The sequence below is a fragment of the Ailuropoda melanoleuca genome, chromosome 2 (genome assembly GCF_002007445.2).
Source record: "Ailuropoda melanoleuca isolate Jingjing chromosome 2, ASM200744v2, whole genome shotgun sequence".
Taxonomy (NCBI): Eukaryota; Metazoa; Chordata; class Mammalia; order Carnivora; family Ursidae; genus Ailuropoda; species Ailuropoda melanoleuca.
Genome location: NC_048219.1, coordinates 119,915,581 through 119,936,421, shown reverse-complemented (window position 1 = coordinate 119,936,421; position 20,841 = coordinate 119,915,581). Strand labels below are relative to the sequence as shown.

At 35.1% G+C, this 20,841-nt stretch overlaps 2 protein-coding genes across 8 annotated transcripts in view; one reads left to right on the top strand and one right to left on the bottom strand.

The window, feature by feature from the left end:
- Nucleotides 1–20,841, bottom strand: part of MBD5 (methyl-CpG binding domain protein 5) — a 448,730-nt gene that overhangs the window by 184,919 nt on the left and 242,970 nt on the right. The gene's annotated exons all lie outside the window — the stretch shown is intronic.
- LOC100471777 (prefoldin subunit 5-like) overlaps nucleotides 11,600–20,841 on the top strand; it is a 61,743-nt gene continuing 52,501 nt past the window's right edge. The window contains exon 1 of the mRNA XM_034642082.1: nucleotides 11,600–11,647. Within this exon, the coding sequence (XP_034497973.1) occupies nucleotides 11,600–11,647 (48 nt within the window). The remainder of the gene's footprint in view (nucleotides 11,648–20,841) is intronic.

Genomic DNA, 20,841 nt, shown 5'->3' with positions numbered 1-20,841 from the left:
AACGCCACAGGGTTGCAGATTGGATAAAAAGACATGACCCATCCTTATGCTGTCTACAAGATACCCATTTTGAACTGAAAGATACATCCAGACTGAAAGTGAAGGGATGGAGAACCATCTTTCATGCCAATGGACCTCAAAAGAAAGCTGGGGTAGCAATTTTCATATCAGACAGATTCGATTTTAAACTAAAGACTGTAGTTAGAGATACGGAAGGACACTATATTATTCCTTAAGGATGTATCCAACAAGTGGATATGACAATTATAAATATCTATGCCCCTAACAGGGGAGCAGCTAGATACACAAGCCAACTCTTAAGCAGAATAAAGAGACATGTGATAATACTACGTTAATGGTAGGGGACCTCAACACTCTGCTCTCAACAATAGACAGATCACCTAAGCAGAAAAATCGAAAAAGAAACAAGAGCTTTCAATGATATACTGGAACAGATGGACCTCATAAATATACACAGAACACTACACCCCAGAACAATAGAATACTCATTCTTTTCGAATGCACATGGAACTTTCTCCAGAATAGACCATATACTGGGTCACAAAACAGGTCTCACTGATACCAAAAGACTGAAATTATTCCCTGCATATTCTCAGACCACAATGCTTTGAAACTGGAAGTCAATCACAAGGAAAAATTTGGAAGAGACGCAAACACTTGGAAAATAAGAACCATCCTGCTTAAGAATGATTGCGTAAATGAGGGAATTAAAAATNACTCATTCTTTTCGAATGCACATGGAACTTTCTCCAGAATAGACCATATACTGGGTCACAAAACAGGTCTCACTGATACCAAAAGACTGAAATTATTCCCTGCATATTCTCAGACCACAATGCTTTGAAACTGGAAGTCAATCACAAGGAAAAATTTGGAAGAGACGCAAACACTTGGAAAATAAGAACCATCCTGCTTAAGAATGATTGGGTAAATGAGGGAATTAAAAATGAGCTTAAGCAATTTATGGAAACCAATGAGAATGAAAACACATCAGTCCAAAACCTATGGGACACTGCAAAGGCAGTCTGAAGGGGAAAATACATAGCCATCCAAGCCTCACTCAAAAGAATAGAAAAATCTAAAATGCAGTTTTTGTATTCTTACCTCAAGAAGCTGGAGCTGCAACAGAAGAACAGGCCTAACACATGCACGAGAAGGCAGTTGATCAAGATTAGAGCAGAGATCAATGAATTAGAAACCAGGAGCACAGTAGAGCAGATAAACAAAACTAGAAGCTGGTTCTTTGAAAGAATAAATAAGTTCGATAAGTCACTGGCAAGACTTATCCAAAAGAATAGAGAAAGGACCCAAATTAATAAAATTATGAATGAAAAGGGAGAGGTCACAACCAACAGCAAAGAAATAGGAAGGATCATTAGGAACTATCATCAACAACTATATGCCAATAAATTAAACAACCTGGAAGCAATGGCTGCCTTCCTGGAAACCTATAAACTACCAAGACTAAAACAGGAAGAAGCTGATTACTTAAACAGACCGATTAATTATGAAGAGATTGAAGCAGTGGTCAAAAACCTCCCCAAAAACAAGAGTCCAGGGCCTGACNAAGAGTCCAGGACCTGACGGATTCCCTGGGGAATTCTACCAAGCATTCAAAGAAGAAATAATACCTATTCTCCTGAAGCTGTTTCAAAAAATAGAAACAGAAGGAAAACTACCAAACTCATTCTATGAGGCCACTATTACCTTGATCCCCAAACAAGGCAAAGATCCCACCAAAAAGGAGAACTACAGACCAATATCACTGATGAATATGGATGCCAAAATTCTCAACAAGATCCTATCTAATAGGATCCCACAGTACATTAAAAGGATTATCCATTACCAAGTAGGATTCATCCCTGCGATGCAAGGGTGGTTCAACATTCACAAATTGATCAGTGTGATAGATCACATCATCAAGAAAAGAGTCAAGAACCATATGATCCTCTCAATTGATGCAGAAAAAGCGTTTGACAAAATACAGCATCCTTTCCTGATTAAAACCCTTCAGAGTGTAGGGATAGAGGGTACATTCTTCAATTTCATAAAAACCATCTATGAAAAGCCTACAGCGAATATCACTCTCAATGGGGAAAAGCTGAAAGCCTTTCCCTTAAGATCAGGAACACGACAAGGATGCCCACTCTCACCATCATTATTCAGCATAGAACTAGAAGTACTCACAATAGCAGTCAGAAAACAAAAAGGGATAAAAGGTATTCACGTTGGCAAAGAAGAAGTCAAACTTCTCTTCGCAGATGACATGATACTGTATATGGAAAACCCAAAAGACTCCACCCCCAAATTACTAGAACTTATAGAGGAATTCAGTAATGTGGAAGGATACAAAATCAATGCTCAGAAATCAGTTGCATTTCTATACATGAACAATGAGACTGAAGAAAGAGAAATTAGGGAATCGATTCCATTTACAAAATCACCAAAAATCATATGATATCTCAGAATTAACTTAACCAGAGAGGTAAAGGATCTATATTCTAGAAACTACAGATCACTCTCGAAAGACATTAAAGAAGACACAAAAAGATGGAAAAATATTCCATGCTCATGGTTCAGAAGAATAAACATAGTTAAAATGTCTATGCTACCCAGAGCAACCTACATTTTCAATGCTCTCCCGATCAAAATACCAATGACATTTTTAAAAGAGCTGAAACAAACAGCCCTTAAATTTGTGTGGAACCAGAAAAGGCCCCGAATTGCCAAGGAAATGTTGAACAGGAAAAACAAAGCTGGGGACATCACGTTGCCTGATTTCAAGCTATACTACAAAGCTGTGATCACAAAGACAGCATGGTACTGGCACAAAAACAGACAGATAGACCAATGGAACAGAATAGAGACCCCAGAAATGGACCCTCGGCTCAATGGGCAACTAAACTTTGACAAAGCTGGAAAAAACATCCAGTGGAAAAAAGACAGTCTCTTCAATAAATGGTGCTGGGAAAGTTGGACAGCTATCTGCAAAAGAATGAAACTTGACCACTCTTTCACATCATATTACACAAAGATAAACTCCAAATGGATGAAAGACCTTGATGTGAGATAGGAATCCATCAAAATCGTAGAGGAGGACATAAGCTGTAACCTCTCTGACGTCAGCCACAGCAACTCTTTTATGACACATCTCCAAAGGCAAGGGAATCAAAAGAAAAGATGAACTTGTGGGACTTCATCAAGATAAAAAGCTTCTGCACAGCCAAGGAAACAGTCACAAAAACTAAGAGGCAGCCCCACGAAATGGGAGAATATATTTGCAAATGATGCTACAGATAAAAGACTGGTATCCAAGATCTACAAAGAACTTCTCAAACTCAATACACAAGAAACAAATAATAAATCAAAAAATGGTCAGAAGATATGAACAGACACTTTTCCAATGAAGACATACAAATGGCTAACAAACACATGAAAAAATGTCCAAAATCATTAGCCATCAGGGAAATTCAAATCAAAAGCACATTGAGATACCACCTTATGCCAGTGAGAATAGCAAAAATTGACAGGCAAGAAACAACAAATGTTGGAGAGGATGTGGAGAAAGGGGAACCCTCTTACAGTGTTGGTGGGAATGCAAGTTGGTACAGTCACTTTGGAAAACAGTGTGGAGGTCCCTCAAAAAGTTAAAAATAGAGCTACCCTATGATCCAGCAATTGTGTTACTGGGTATTTACCCCAAAGATACAGATGTAGTGAAGAGAAGGGCCATATGCACCCCAATGTTCATAGCTGCATTGTCCACAAAAACAGTGTGGAGGTCCCTCAAAAAGTTAAAAATAACAGACGAATGGATTAAGAAGATGTGGTCCATATATACAATGGAATATTACTCAGCCATCAGAAAGAACGATTACCCAATATTTGTGGCAGCATGGATGGGACTGGAGGAGATTATGCTAAGTGAAATAAGTCAAGCAGAGAAAGACAATTATCATGTGATTTCACTCATTTATGGAACGTAAGAAATAGCAGGGAGATTGGTAGGAGAAGGGAAGAATGAAGGGGGGTTAACGGAAGGGGGAATGAACCACGAGAGACTATGGACTCTGGGAAACAAACTGCAGGCTTCAGAGGGGAGGGGGGTGGGGGTTTGGGATAGGCCAGTGATGGGTATTAAGGAGGGCACATATTGCATGGAGCACTAGGTGTTATACGCAAAGAATGAATCATGGAACACTACATCAAAAACTAAGGATGTACTGTACGGTGACTAACATAACATAATAAAAAAGTAAAAAAAAATTATGGGTAATAATTAGAATAGAAATGCAAATTTATAACTTCCAAAACAACAGAGTGAGGGAAAAAAAGGAGAAAAGAAAAGAAAAAATAAAACCACGATAAAATGGTAAAAATACGTCCAAATGTATCTGTAACTATAATAAGCATAAATATATTAAATTAACTTTTTAAAAGAAAAATAGTAACAAAATGGGATTTGAAAAATGAACCTAACTTTATTATGCTCAGATGGGACACCCCTAGAAACAAGTGGTCCAGTGGTATAAAAATAAAAAAGAATGGAAAAGATATTCCAGGCAAGTACTAGTGCAAAGAGAGTATGAATATAGAAGACTTTAACAACACACTTAATAAGCTTTTCTAATAGCTGCATATAAAAAACCCAGCACCAAAAACAGAGCATTCTTACGAAGCATACATATTACTGACGCAATTTCTTTGCTGTTTATTGGTCTAAGTTTTCTATTTCTTCCTGTTTCAGTTTTGGTAGTTTATCTAGGAATTTATCCATTTCTTCCAGGTTACCCAATTTGTTGGCATATAGTTTTTCATAATATTCTCTTATAATTGTTTGTATTTCTGTAGTATTGGTTATTTCTTCTCTTTCATTTGATATTTTATTTATTTGGGTCCTTTCTCTTTTCTTTTTGTACAAGTCTGGCTAGAGGTTTATCAATTTTATTAATTTTTTCAAAGAACCAGTTCCTGGTTTCATTGATCTGTTCTGTTGTTTTTTGTTCTGTTTTGTTTTTAGTTTCTATGTTATTTATTTCTGCTCTAATCTTTATTATTTCCTTCCTTCTGCTGGCTTTAGGCTTCATTTGTTGTTCTTTTTCTGCATCCTTTAGGTGTAAGGTTAGGTTGTTTACATGAGATTTTTCTTGCTTCTTGAGGTAGGCCTATATTGCTATATACTTCCTTCTCAGGACTGCTTTTGCTGCATCCCAAAGGTTTTTTTTTTTTTTTTTAAAGATTTTATTTATTTATTTGACAGAGATAGAGACAGCCAGCGAGAGAGGGAACACAAGCAGGGGGAGTGGGAGAGGAAGAAGCAGGCTCATAGCAGAGGAGCCTGATGTGGGGCTCGATCCCGTAACGCCGGGATCACGCCCTGAGCCGAAGGCAGACGCTTAACCGCTGTGCCACCCAGGCGCCCCCCAAAGGTTTTGAACAGCTGTGTTTTTATTTTTATTTGTTTCCATATATTTTTTCATTTCTTTTTTGATTTTCTGCTTGACCCATTCATTGCCTAGTAGCATGTTGTTTAGCCTTCATGTATTTGTGTTCTTTCTGGATTTTTTTTCTTTTTCTTTTTTTAAAGATTTTATTTATTTATTCGACAGAGATAGAGACAGCCAGCGTGAGAGAGAACACAAGCAGGGGGAGTGGGAGAGGAAGAAGCAGGCTCATAGCGGAGGAGCCTGATGTGGGGCTCCATCCCATAACGCCAGGATCACGCCCTAAGCCAGGCAGACGCTTAACCGCTGTGCCACCCAGGCGCCCCTGGATTTTTTCTTGTAATTGATTTCTATTTTCATATCACTGTGGTCAGAAAAGATGCTTGATAGGATTTCAATCTTCTTAAATTTATTCAGACTTGTTTTGTGGTTTAACATGTGATCTTTCTTGGAGAATGCTCCAAGGGAGCTTGAAAACAATGTGTATTCAGCTGTTTTGGGATGGAATATATTTTAAAATTTTTATTTATTTATTTATTTGAGAGAGAGAGAAAGGGTGGGGGGGGCAAATGGAGAGGGAGAGGGAGAAGCAGACTCCCTGCTGGGCATGGAACCCAATGGGGGGCATGGAACCCAATGGGGGCTCGATCCCAGGACCCTGAGATCATGACCTGAGCCAAAGGCAGATGCTTAAGTGACTGAGCCACCCAGGTGCCCCAACAGTCTTTGTTTTAAAGTCTATTTGTCTGATACAAGTTGCTACTCTTTTGACATCCATTTGCATGATGTTTCTCCATCCCCTGATTTTCAATCTGCAGGTATCTTTAGATCTAAAATGCATCTCTTGTAGGCAGCATATAGATTAGTCATGTTTTTTTTATCCATTCTGACACCCTACAACTTTTGATTTGAGTGTTTAATCTATTTACATTTAAGTAATTATTATAAATAGGTATTTATTGCCATTTTATTACTTGTTTGTCATTACTTCTGCAGATTTTCTCTGATCCCTTCTTCTCTCACTTTTAGTCTCTCCTTTGCTCTCAAACAGTCCCCTTTAATATTTCTTGGTTTAGTGGTCATAAGCTCTGTCGTTTTTGGTTGTCTGGGAAACTCTTCTCCTTGTATTCTGAATGATAGCATTGTTGGATAGAGAATTCTTGGCTCAGATTTTTCCCGTTCAGCACTTCGAATATATCATGCCACTCCTTTCTTACTTGCCAATTTCTGTTATGAAATCTCCAGTTAGCCTTATGGGTTTTCCCTTTTAAGTTAAGGACTTCTTTAATGTTGCTGTTTTTAAGATTTTTCTTTATTACTATATTTTGCAAATTTAATTACAGTATGTGTTGCTGTTGGTCTGCTTTTGTTGATTTTGATGGGAGTTCTCTGTGCCTCCTGGATCTGGAGTATCTATTTACTTCCTCATATTAGGAAAGTTTTTTGCTATTACTTCTTGAATTTTCAGCCCCCTTTTCTCTCTCTCCTTCTTCTGGGACTCCAGTAATATGAATATATGAATGTTATTATGTTTGATGGAGTCACTGAGTTCCCTAAGTCTATTCTTGTGTAGCATAATTCTTCTTTCTCTCCTTTGCTCAGCTTCATGATTTTCCATCATTTTGTTTTCTAGGTCACTAATTCATTCTTCTGCTTCTTCCAGCCTGCTGTTCATTGCATCAAGCCTGTTTCCAATCTCATTTATAAGCATACCTGAGACAATCATGAAAAATGATGACATACTAAAGCTCAAAATAAGCCTCAGTGTTAAAGATTCAGAATTATATGGAACAGACCTGATCACAATGAATTAATGATTTACATAACAACATAGATGAATATTGAATGTATTATATTAAGTGGAAGAAGACAAAATCAAAAGGCTACACATGGTATGATTATATTTAATCATCACTAATAAGTATACTCTGGAAAAGGCAAAACTATAAAGACAAAAAACAAACCATTGCTTGCCAGGAACTAAAGGAGAGGGGTTGACTACAAAGGGCACAGGGAAATTTTTGGGGGTGATGGAGGTTCTACAAATTGACTACAGTGGTGGTTGAATGTATAGGTAAATTTGCCAAAGCTCAAAACAGCACACTAAAAAGATGATTTTATTTTATGTAAACTATATCTTAATTAACTTGATTTTAAATACTCTGCTTAATTACTTAAAAGTGATAAAGGCATTGCCTCAAATGCATTTATTAAATTAGAAAAATGATTAAAAATCAATCAAATGTTTTAATCAAAGAAGTGAGAAAAAAACAGTAAATACAGGAAACAAGGAGAGAAATGATGAAGATAATAATATAAACCAATCTCTAGCCAGACAGATGAACAAAACAAACAAAAAAAATTATACGTGAAAAAGGGACATGATTAAAATACAGTATATGTATAAACCCAGTCTATTAATAACAACTTTAGGTCATACTTGATACTTTGGATGCATTAAACAATTTATACATATATATGCCTGGGTAATTACTAGTAGAATTCAAGTAAAGGAATGGGTTTTATAAAATGCTTCACAGTGTCATAGTACAACCAAATTTCAATGATTTGTATTTGTCTTAAACTCTCACTAGGAATATTTTCCTTATTATTAAAATCTTATCCATCTTTTCAGTCCTAAGGCTTTGAGCTTTCCATAAGCTTTTATCATTTCTCACAACTGCTCTCTAATTGGCTTACCTACATGATTACTGTCCAGTCAACCATAGCTTACATTTACTTTGTATTTATTCTCAACTGGATTTAACACAATGGTCTATAAATATTGTGAATGACAAATGAAAATTGTTTCTTTAAGAGTGATATTGAATAAAGGGAGACACAATTGTTTTTTGAAGTTATACAGCTAAGAGTGCTTCAGTTGAGTATATTAAAACTAGAGAAAAAACAAACTTTTTCTTTTCTCTTCTCTAGGTTTAAATTTTTAAAGTACCAATACAATCTTAACCAAAATTCTGAATTCCTGATAATGGATATTTATAGAACTGCTCTTTATGATGAGAAAACAAAGAAAAATCATATAAAGAAGGTGCTCCCTCTGAGGAATCATATCAAATATTTCCCTATGAAACTGATACATGTCAAGAAAGAGCAGACCACTTCAAAAAAATCTCTTACATGAAAACTAAAGGCAATGTAAAATTCTTGACTGGAACTTAGAGAAAATAAATTCTATAAAAGGATAGTATCAAAATAATTGGCAACATTTGACTATAAGACTGTATATTAGATGATAGTATTGTATCAATGTTAAATTTTCTAAGTTCAATAACTAATTTATTGTTGCTTTCTATACTGTAAGAAATGTCATTTAATGAAAAAAAATCAGGTTGACATCAGACTTCTCTCATACAACCATACGTAATAGAAGACAATGGAGCATGCTCAATTAATTTTTAGAAGTAAAAAATTTCTACCCAAGAATTTAAAAGTAGCCTAGCTCTATCATTAATTTCTATAGACACAAGAGTATTTCCTAGTCATTCAAGGACCCAGAAATTTTACTATTTATCCTGAAAAAAAAAACCCTTACAAAATGCAAAATATTTAATTATGAGGAAGCATCAACATTAAAACCATTATAACTTTAGGTCACATGCCTATGTTAATATGGTTCTAAGATAATACATATGTGAAAATAATCATTTAACAAAATTTAAATAATATAAAAAATACCAATCTAAAGCTGAAAGTCAAAATTATTTCAACAAAAAGGTGGTGTGTGTAGTGTATGCATGTAGGGGGGGCAAGGGTAGGAATGGGAAGAAGTAAAATTATGGTGAGTCTCTCATTGTACACACAGGGAACTATTACATAATTTTATTCAAGACACTGAAAGAAGAATGTAGCACTTGTAGAATAAAAATATAATATAAAATTTCCAAATGTGAGTGAGAATAAAGATCAAGAGAAACTTGGCAGGTGCAGCAAATCCAGGAAGAGAAAAAGAATAGGAAAGACCACAGAAAGTATTAAAAACAAAGTCCAGCTCTAAATACATATGGTTAAAGTGAATTTCCCATATCCATGAGGAATATAGGCAAATTTAAGTACTTTCACTTTCCAGGGCATGTATGAGATGAGATAAAGAGAAGAGAAATTTTTTCTAAAAAGAAGTATAAAAAGTAGTATAATATAAGAACAAATATTTTTTTTCCATAATAACAGTAAGATCATTCAGTTCTTTGTCTAAAAAATAAGATCCTTATTAGGCTTATCTAAAAAACAAAATCCTGGGGAAGGAGGAAGATGGCAGAGGAGTAGGGGACCCTATTTCAACTGGTCCCCTGAACTTAGTTGGATATCTACCAAACCAGACTGAACACCCACAAAATCAGCCTGAGATGTAAGAATATATATCTGGATCTCTACAAGCAGAAAAATACCACCTGTCCAGAGGTATGAAGGGCGGAAGCGTAATTCTGCACGCAGATATCAGATAAACAGAAGGGGGAGAGAGCTACCATAAGCTCACTCGGGGAAGGTGATGTAACACCGGAGCACAAAAGCGACCGGTGCTGGGGACCGGGCACAGACTCACAGACTGGTAGCGGCAGGAAAAGGACTTTAGTCCAGCCCCCTGACAGGATCCAGGAGCTGCGGGTGCTCGCACGTGAACCGGGAGCGGCTCGTGGTTTTAGAAGCACAAAGGGCAGAGACATGCCCAGCTCTGGGTTCACCTCTGGGAGTGTTGCTGTGGGGCGCACATCCCAGGAGGCTGTGGTGTTTAGCAATGCAGACAGAAACAGATTGTGTGGCCTGGAGAGCTCAGTGAAGAGCAGACTGCAATTTTTCTGTTCTGAGACAGAGGTTTGGATGCGATCACTTCTGCTCTGACTCTTGGAAGAGACGCCAAATCCACCAGAGAACAAAACCCCCAAAAGCGTTTTTCACTGAGTCCACCCCCCCAACAGGGGGCAGGGCAACTCTGCCCAAGCAGGGTTGCCTGAGTAACAAAATGGCAGGCCCCTCCCTCAGAAGACAGGCTGGAAGAACAAGAGGACGATAACCCTAGGGTCCCTATAAAACAGGTACATCTTGCTTGGGTCGTGGTTAATACTTTGGACTTTGTATGTTCCTTCAACCACCCCCCCAACAGAATAACTAAGAGGAGGAACCCCCAACAAAGAAAAGAATCAGAGACTATGGCCTTTGCCACAGACCTAATAGATATGGATATAAGCAAGATATCAGAGATAGACTTCAGAGTAGCAATTATGAAGTCGCTATCTAGGCTTGAGAAAAACATTAGCGACAATATAGAATCTCTGAGGGCAGAAATGAGATCTAATGAGGCCAAACTTTAAAATGCTATGAATGAAATGCAGTCTAAACTGGATAATCTGACAGCCAGGGAAAATGAGGCAGAAGAACAGATTAGTGAGCTAGAAGATAAGATGATAGAAAGTGAGGAAAGTGAGGAGGACTGGAAAAAAAAAGAACAGCTTAAAGCCCAAGAGATCAGACTGAGAGAGATTAATGACACCATGAAATGTTTCAATGTCAGACTTATTGGGATCCCTGAGGGGGTGGAGACAGAAAGAGGTCTAGAAGATATATTTGAGCAAACTGTAGTTGAGAACTTCCCTAATCTGTGGAAGGAAACAAGCATTCATGTCCAAGAGGCAGAGAGGACCTCTCCCAAGATCAAAAAGAACAGACCAACCCCCTGACATATAACAGTACAACTCGCAAATCTTAGATCCAAGGAAACAACCCTGAAAGTGGCTAGGGGTAAGAGATTTCTTACATATGGAGGGAGGAACATCAGAATAACGTCAGACCTGTCTACAGAAACTGGGCAAGCCAGAAAGGGCTGGCAAGACACATTCAGGGTACTAAATGAGAAGAACATGCAGCCTAGGATACTTTATCCAGCAAGTCTGTCATTCAGAAATGATGGATAGACAAGGAACTTCCAAGACTGACAGAAACTGAAAGAATACGTGACCACCAAGCCAGCCCTGCAAGAAATATCAAGGGCGGTTCTATAAAAGAAGAAAGACCCCTAGAGTAATATAGACCAGAAATTTACAGAGACAATCTATAGGAACAAGGACTTCACAGACAACATGATGGCACTAGAGTAATATCTTTCGATAATCATTCTCAACATGAACAGCCTAAATGCTCCCATGAAATGGCACAGGGTTGCAGATTGGGTAAAGAGACATGACCCATCATTATGCTGTCTACAAGAGACTCATTTTGAACCTAAAGATACATCCAGACTGAAAGTGAGAGGATGGAGAACCATTTTTCATGTCAATGGACCTCAAAAGAATGCTGGGGTAGCAATTCTTACAACAGACATATTAGATTTTAAACTGAAAAATCCAGTAAGAGATACAGAGGGACACTATATCATTCTTAAAGGGTCTATCCAACAAGAAGATCTAACGATTGTAAATATCTATGCCCCCAACATGGGAGCAGCCAACTACATAAGCCAACTGTTAACCAAAATAAAGAAATATATTCATAATAATACTTTAATAGTAGGAGACCTCAACACTCCACTCTCAACAATAGACAGATCATCTAAGCAAAAGATCAACAAAGAAATGAGAGCTTTAAATGACACACTAGACTAGACGGACTTCACAGATATATAGAGAACATTCCACCCTGAAATAGCAGAATAATCATTCTTCTCAAACACACATGGAACTTTCTCCAGAATATACCACATACTGGGTCACAAATCAGGTCTCAACCGATACCAAAAGACTGAGATTATTCCCTGCATATTTTCAGACCACAATGCTTTGAAACTTGAACTCAATCACAAGAAGAAATTTGGAAGGAATTCAAACACTTGGAAAGCTAAAGACCATCCCGCTAAAGAATGTTTGGGTCAACTGGGAAATTAAAGAAGAACTTAAATGATTCATAGAAACCAATGAGAAAGAAAACACATCAGTCCAAAACCTATGAGATACTGCAAAGGCGTTCTTAAGGGGGAAATACAAAGCCATTCAAGCCTCACTTAAAAAAGTAGAAAAATCCTGAATACACAAGCTAACCTTACACCTAAAGAAAAACAAATAAAACCTAAACCAAGAAGGAGAAGAGAAATAATAAAGATTAGAGCAGAGATCAATGAAATAAAAACCAGAAAAACAGTAGAGCAGATCAAGAAAACTAGAAGCTGGTTCTTTGAAAAAATTAATAAGATTGATAAACCTCTGGCCAGACTTATCCAAAAAAAAAGAGAAAGGACCCAAATTAATAAAATTATGAATGAAAGGGGAGAGATCACGACTAACACCAAGGAAATAGAAACAATTATTAGAAATATCTATCAGCAACTATATGCCAATAAATTAAGCAACCTGGAAGAAATGGATGCCTTCCTGGAAACCCATAAACTACTAAGACTGAAACAGGAAGAAACTGACAATCTGAACAGACCAATAACCAGTAATGAAATTGAAGCAGTGATCAAAAACCTCCCAAAAAACAAAAGCCCAGGGCCTGATGGATTCCCAGGGAAATTCTACGAAACATTTAGAGAAGAAATAATACCTATTCTCCTGAAGCTGTTTCAAAAAATAGAAACAGAAGGAAAACTTCCAAACTTGTTCTATGAGGCCAGCATTGCCTTGATTCCAAAACCAGGCAAAGAGTCTATAAAAAAGAACTACAGACCAATATCCCTGATGAATATGGATGCCAAAATTCTCAACAAGATCCTGGCCAGTAGGATCCAACAGTACATTAAAAGGATTATCCATCAGGACCAGGTGGGACTTATTCTTGGGATGCAAGGATGGTTCAACATTCTCAAATCAATCAATATGATAGAACATATTAATAAAATTAAAGACAAGGACGATATGATCCTCTCAATCGATGCAAAAAAAGCATTTGACAAAATACAGCATTCCTTCCTGATTAAAACTCTTCAGAGTGTAGGGATAGAGGGAACATTCCTCAATTTCATAAAAACCATCTATGAAAAGCCCAGAGCAAATATCATTCTCAATGGGGGAAAGCTGAAAGCCTTTTCCTTAAGATCAGGAACACGACAAGGATGCCCACTTTCGCCAATATTGTTCAACATAGTGCTAGGAGTCCTAGCATCAGCAATCAGACAACAAAAAGAAAAAAAAGGTATTCAAACTGGCAAAGAAGAAGTCAAACTGTCTCTCTTCGCAGATGACATGATACTTTACACGGAAAACCCGAAAGACTCCACCCCCAAATTACTAGAACTCATACAGCAATTCAATAATGTGGCAGGATACAAAATTAATGCACAGAAATCAGTTGCTTTTCTCTACACTAACAATGTAACTGTAGAAAGAGAAATTAAGAATCAATTCCATTTACAATAACACCAAAAACCAAGATACCTAGGAATAAACCTAACCAAAGAGGTAAAGGATCTATGCTCTAGAAACTACAGAACACTTATGAAAGAAATTGAAGAAGACACAAAAAAATTGAAAAACATTCTGTGCTCATGGATTGGAAGAATAAACATTGTTAAAATGTCTATGCTGCCCAGGGCAATCTATACTTTCAATGCCATCCCTATCAAAATACCAATGGTATTTTTCAAAGAGCTGGAACAAACAATCCTAAAATTTGTATGGAACCAGAAAAGACCCCAAATTGCCAAGGGAATGTTGAAAAAGAAAAACAAAGCTGGGGGCATCATGTTGCCTGATTTCAAGCTATATTACAAAGCTGTGATCATCAAGACAACATGGTCTTGGCACAAAAACAGACACATAGATCAGGAACAGAAGAGAGAGCCCAGATATGGACCCTCAACTCTATGGTCAACTAATCTTTGACAAATCAGGAAAAAATATCCAATGGAAAAAAGATAGTCTTTTAAATAAATGGTGCTGGGAAAATTGGACACCCATACACAGATGAATGAAACTCGACCATTCTCATACACCATACACAAAGATAAATGGATGAAAGACCTCAATGTGAGACAGGAATCCATCAAAATCCTAGAGGAGAACATAGGCAGTAACCTCTCTGACATCAGCCGCAGCAACTTTTATGACACGTCTCCAAAGGCAAGGGAAACAAAAGCAAAAATTAACTTTTGGGACTCCATCAAGATAAAAACCTTCTGCACAGCAAAGGAAACAGTCAACAAAACTAAAAGGCAACTCATAGAATGGGAGAAAATAACTGCAAATGACATTACAGATAAAGGGCTGGTATCCAAGGTCTATAAGGAATTTCTCAAACTCAACACTCAAAAAACAAATAATCAAGTCAAAAAATGGGAAGAAGACATGAACAGACACTTCTCCAAAGAAGACATACAAATGACTAGCAGACACATTAAAAAATGTTCAACATCATTAGCCATCAGAGAAATTCAAATCAAAACCACGTTGAGATACCACCTTATACCAGTTAGAACGACAAAAATTAACAAGGCAGGAAACAACAAATGTTGAAGAGGATGTGGAGAAAGGGGAACCCTCTTACACTGTTGGTGGGAATCCAAGTTGGTACAGCCACTCTGGAAAACAGTGTGGAGGTCCCTCAAAAAGTTAAAAATAGAGCTACCCTATGACCCAGCAATTGCACTGCTGGTTATTTATCCCAAAGATACAGATGTAGTGAAAAGAAGGGGCACATGCACCCCAATGTTCATAGCAGCAATGTCCACAATAGCCTTTCAACAGATGAATGGATAAAGAAGATGTGGTTCATATATACAGTGGAATATTACTCACTCATCAGAAAGGATGAATATCCACCATTTGCATCGACATGGATGGAACTGGAGGAGATTACGCTTAGTGAAATAAGGCAAGCAGAGAAAGACAATTATATGGTTTCACTCACCTGGAACATAAGGAATAGCATGGAGGATATTAGGAGAAGGAAGGGAAAACTGAAGGGGTGGAAATCAGAGGAGGAGATGAACAATGAGAGACTACGGACTTCAGGAAACAAACGGAGGGTTTCAGCAGGGAGGGGGGTGGGGTGATGGGTTAGCCTGGTGATGGGTATTAAGGAGGGCACGTATTGCAATGAGCACTGGTTGTTATACTCAAATAATGAATTATGCAACACTACATCAAAAACTAATGAAGTACTGCATGGTAAGTAACATAACATAATAAAAAAAAGTAAATAAAAAAAAAACAAAATCCAATTCTTTGCTGATTTCTATGTTATAAGAAAGCAATTCTATGTTATATAAGCAATTCTATGTTGTAAGACTCACATTTTAAAAATTTGTAAGTAAAGATTAAAATTAAAGGAACAGGGAACGATAAATCAGATGATACAAACCAAAAAGCAAGAGTAGCAATATTAATTGCATACTTGTAGAAATCTAAGCAAAGTATATGGTATGGGCAGAATGAATTACTTTTTTAACTAATTAAAAAGTATAAATCTACAGCAAGGATTTATGCTACAAATAACATAGAATTGAAATATGAAACAAAGCCTATTTGAAATTCAAGAAGAACATGAAAATATGGAAAATAACTGTTTTGGGAAAATAACTTTTCTCACACAGTCATTTTTACAAATCAAGCAACCAGAAGTAAATTAAAGAATCAACCAACACAATGGATGTGCATAATTTTGTATATAACAGAGAATATAATTTTCTTCAAGTGTCCATGTAATGTTTATCAAATTGATTATATTCGATGCCACAATGACAACTTCATTCAACTTCAAAAATTAAAAAATTTATAGGCCAGCAACTAATCACAGGACAATAAAACTAGAAACTACTGACTAAAGATAAAAAGAATAAATAACATTATCTAGAGACTAAAAATCATTCTCCAAAGAGGAAATAAAGCCATAAATTAGAGATTCCATATTTAAAAAATAACAGTAAAGGCAGTCAAAAGTTCTTAAGATAGTTTTCTGTTATGAAATGATAGGTTGAACTCATATTTCTATCTCCTCTCTCTTGACATCTCATCAAAATACTAGTAAAGAAATAATTTTTAAAGGGAAAACATACAATAAGGAAAAGGGCTGAGAGGGTACCTATCAATGGAAAAAGGAGTTTAACAACTTTAGAGAGAAGGAAAGTAGAAGAAGTTCTAAGTGGTAAAGCAGAGCAGTAGAGCAGGGGCCAACACACTGGAGGAAGTCTGGAAAGGCAGAAAACCCAAAGTATGATTGACTTTAGTAAAGAGACATAGGGCTGAAAGCAGGAAACAATTGAAAGTCAGAAGACAAAGCTATGGATTCCCCAACCACTTGTCATCTTAGGATACTCAGCAGTCAACTTCCACCCCTTTTTCAATTAAAAAAAGTGAGTTTTCTTGTCCAAAGAAATTTCACATACCATCTGGTATGAATCAAGGTGGCTAGAATGAGAAGCAGTGCTCCCTATCAGAGACGTCAGCATTTTACACTTAGGGTTTCTAAAGCACAATGACTATTTTCACGAATATTCATTTAAAGTGAAGCCAGCCAATAAACTAGTCTACACAGAACTCAGAGCCCTTCCATTACTCTATTTAAAAGTAAACAGGAGCCAAAGATCACCAAATACTTCAGGTATATCTACCACAATGAAGAGAAAAATAAAGACAACAAAAGGGAGTAAACCAAAGACTATGAGAAAGTGTAGAATATTTACAGACTATAAAGTAACTTTGAAAAACTTCTAATACAACCATAAAACAAGAACAGGATATCTTTAAGAAAGAATAAGAATGAGCCCTTGGCAATTAAATATATGATTACCAATTTCAATAGGGAGTTTGGAAAATAAAGTTAAGAAAAAATTTCAAAAAATAGAAGCACAAGATAGAATATGAGATAGAATTAAGAGTCACAGAGGATTGATTGTAAAGGATTAACATTCAACTAACCGAAGTCTCCGAATGGAAAAAATAGAGACATATACGGGAAAAATAATCATAGAAATAATAAAAGGTAGATCCAGAAATAAAAAAAAGGATATAAAACTTCTGATTAAAGGATCCCTGTATGCCAAATACAAGAGATTAAAACAATCCATAACTAGACATATCTTTATGAAATTTTGGACCACTAGGCAAGGAGACCTTAAAGGCTTCCAGCAAGAAGAAACAAGTCACATATCAATTATCTGGTCAGCCATACTGGAAGAAATGGAGGAATGTCTTAAAAGTTGTGAGGAAATGATTTTAAATTTTGGTATCTAGCAAAAGCAGTTTTCAAATATGGAAGTAGAATAAAGACAGATATACAGGTATAATAGGAATTAAAAAGTTAATCTATATACCCTTTCTAGAATGATTATGTGAGCTTTTGCATCTAATCTGGCAAAAGAAGAAAGTAAATCAAGAAGGAGGATGACTTGGGGATCAAAGAAATAACTCTCACTCAGGACACTTGATTAGACACATGCTTAACTATTGGACTAGAATACAGTCTAGCGAATGCAAAAAAAAAAAAAAATGAAGTGACCGAAGGAAAGAAGAGTAATTCAAGGAAGAATATTAAGCAAAACACATGCAAACTTAGAGTTAAGTCGAATTGTTGATGTATGTTGGCAAAGGAAAATTTAGTAATAATCTATCATGGTTGTGGGTGTACAGATATGTGAGAGAAAATTCAAGCACCTTAAGGCTTTTGTTTTGTTAGGATGTACTGATTACCTCTCTATTTATTAGAGAATAAAAGTTCATATATATGTATGTGGACAAAAATTAAAACAGGAAGCAAAATTTCCAAACCACTAAAAGAAAACCAGGATAAAAAAGAAAATTAGATCAGTTCAACAGAAAGCAGGAAAAGAAATAAGATGGACAAATATGCAAGAAAATAATAAGTAGAAAACTAAATAACTACAGCACAGGAAATAGTGCAAATATATCAACAGTCATATTGCATCCTAGCAAATTTTATTTTTCCATTAAAAGACAAAGACTCTGACTAAAAATAAAGAAGAAAAGGAAGGAAGGGAGAAATGTAGATGGAATGAAGGGAGGAAAAAAGGAAGGAAGGTTTAAACCCAGTGACAAACTAGTTTAAAAAGGCACACTTAAATCAATATAATGAAGAAATGTTGAAAATCAAAGGATAAAAGATAAAAAGGATAAGCCATAAAAATGCTAACAAAAGAAAGCAGGCATCAGAAAAACACTTTTTAACTGAAGACAAATCCGTTAACTGCAACAAGGATATTAAGTCGATAAAAGTCAAATTCCAACAAAAATGTATAATAACATAATAATCTTGACAATTTGACCATATTTAGAAAAATATCTTCTTTATATACATACCTATGTATACTATTAATATCTCTATACATGGATACTATTAATATATGCTCCTGTTTATATAAAACTCATTCTTATTTGCTTATTCTTATTATGCTTCTGTTTATATAAAACTTCCTATTCTTCTATATTCTTATTAATATATATTAATAGTATATACAGTAATATACACATATATATTACTAATATATATTAATATTATAATATATAAATACAATATAAATACTTATATAAATTTATATAAATATATTATAATAAATATTAATAGAATATTATAAATATTAGAAATAATATATAATAAATATTATATTATATTATAATAAATATTAATAGTGTATATGTGTATATAGATAATAGTATACATTATATACTATTATATATATAGTTTATATATATAGTTTATAACATATAGTATATATTATATAATATTATGTAGTATATGAATAGATTATGTAGTATATAGTATATATTAGTATATAACAGCATATGGTATAATAGATATCATATATATACTATTCATAATATATCTGTGTATGTATACACACACACACAGATATTGCTTAATAATATAAGGAGAAATAGTCATCTATATCCACAGTAGTAAATTAAATACAGTGCTCTCATAAATTAACAATCAAGTAGTCAAAAATAAATGACAGAAATACCAAGCTTCATCAACAGAAAATACATATTGCTTTTAAATGCCCATAGAGAATGATTATGTATTAGCCTATAATGAAAATTTCAATAAATTTCCCAAGTAGAAATTATGAAGACCACATCATCTAAACAAAGAAATAACACTATAATTCCACAATAAAGGAAGAGCTAAATCCATATCCCCGTAGAACAACAAAAAAAAGTATTTTCCTAAATAATGCCTCTTTTAAAGAGGAAATAAAAAATACATTACAGACTATTTAGAAATAACTGACATCAGAAGAAAACCTAAAGCTTTAAGTCTATGTATTAATAAAGACCTAGTTTGAAACATATGAACCAAGCATTTAATTCAAGGATCCAGAAAAGAAAAATAATATATACCTAAAGAAAAGAGAATAAAGATGCGGTGATAAAAACAGAAATAAAAGAAACAAAACCAAGATGGTAGACTTGGACAACCACAACAAAAGCTGGCCCTTTCTGCAGCCCAGTAAAACATACTCCTGGTGTTATTTCAATATTTCAAATGATCTTAAAGAATAAAGGCCTTTAAATTCATTTTATGAGACTGATGTACTTTGCTATAAAAGATGACAATGACAAAGCAAAAATAAAAACTGAAAACTAATCTCATATTCTTTCATTCAGTATATATATAGAGTGTCTGCTCTACTATAGGTACTGCACCAGGCAACACAGATAAAGCAGTAAATAAAAAGACAAATCCCCACCCCACCTCCATGGAGATTAGATTTTGAAAATAAGCAAATCAATACATGACCAAGTATAGTTTATAAGGGGAATATGAGATATGTATGTTGGGAAAGTTAATAAAATATATTATTAATAGGTCAAAAAACCCCACATGATTATCATCATAAATAATTAAAGTTATTTGATAAAGTCCAATATCAAGTTCAATTTAAAATACTTTAAATAAATTAGAAACTGTACAGGATACACTTATTTACATTATTCTACAAGAATTAGCTAATGCAACCAGATAAAATTATATGAGATACAAACATTGGAAAGGATTTGGAATTATCATTTGCTAATGATAAAATTATCTACATGACAAAACCCAAGTGTACTAACTAAATTAGTAAGATGCTTCATGAAGTAAGATAGTTCATGGCCTATTAAAAAATAAATGTACAATAAAAAAATAAGAATAAGAAGAGTTTTATACAAACAGAAGCATAGTAGAACATGTAATAGAAAAAAAGATCATTCACAGAGCTACAAAAAGTATACATAATTAGTAATGGTAATAAATCTCACAGAAGCCGCAGTATTAAAATCAGTGGGAATAGGAAGAGCTTTTCTAGACAATATGTTATTTATATGGAATAATAAAATTAGATCCCTACTCAAATTCATATCTAAGACAAATTATGGGTGGATTAAAGACTGACACATGAACAGCAAATTTGAATACAAGATTTTTAAAAATTAAA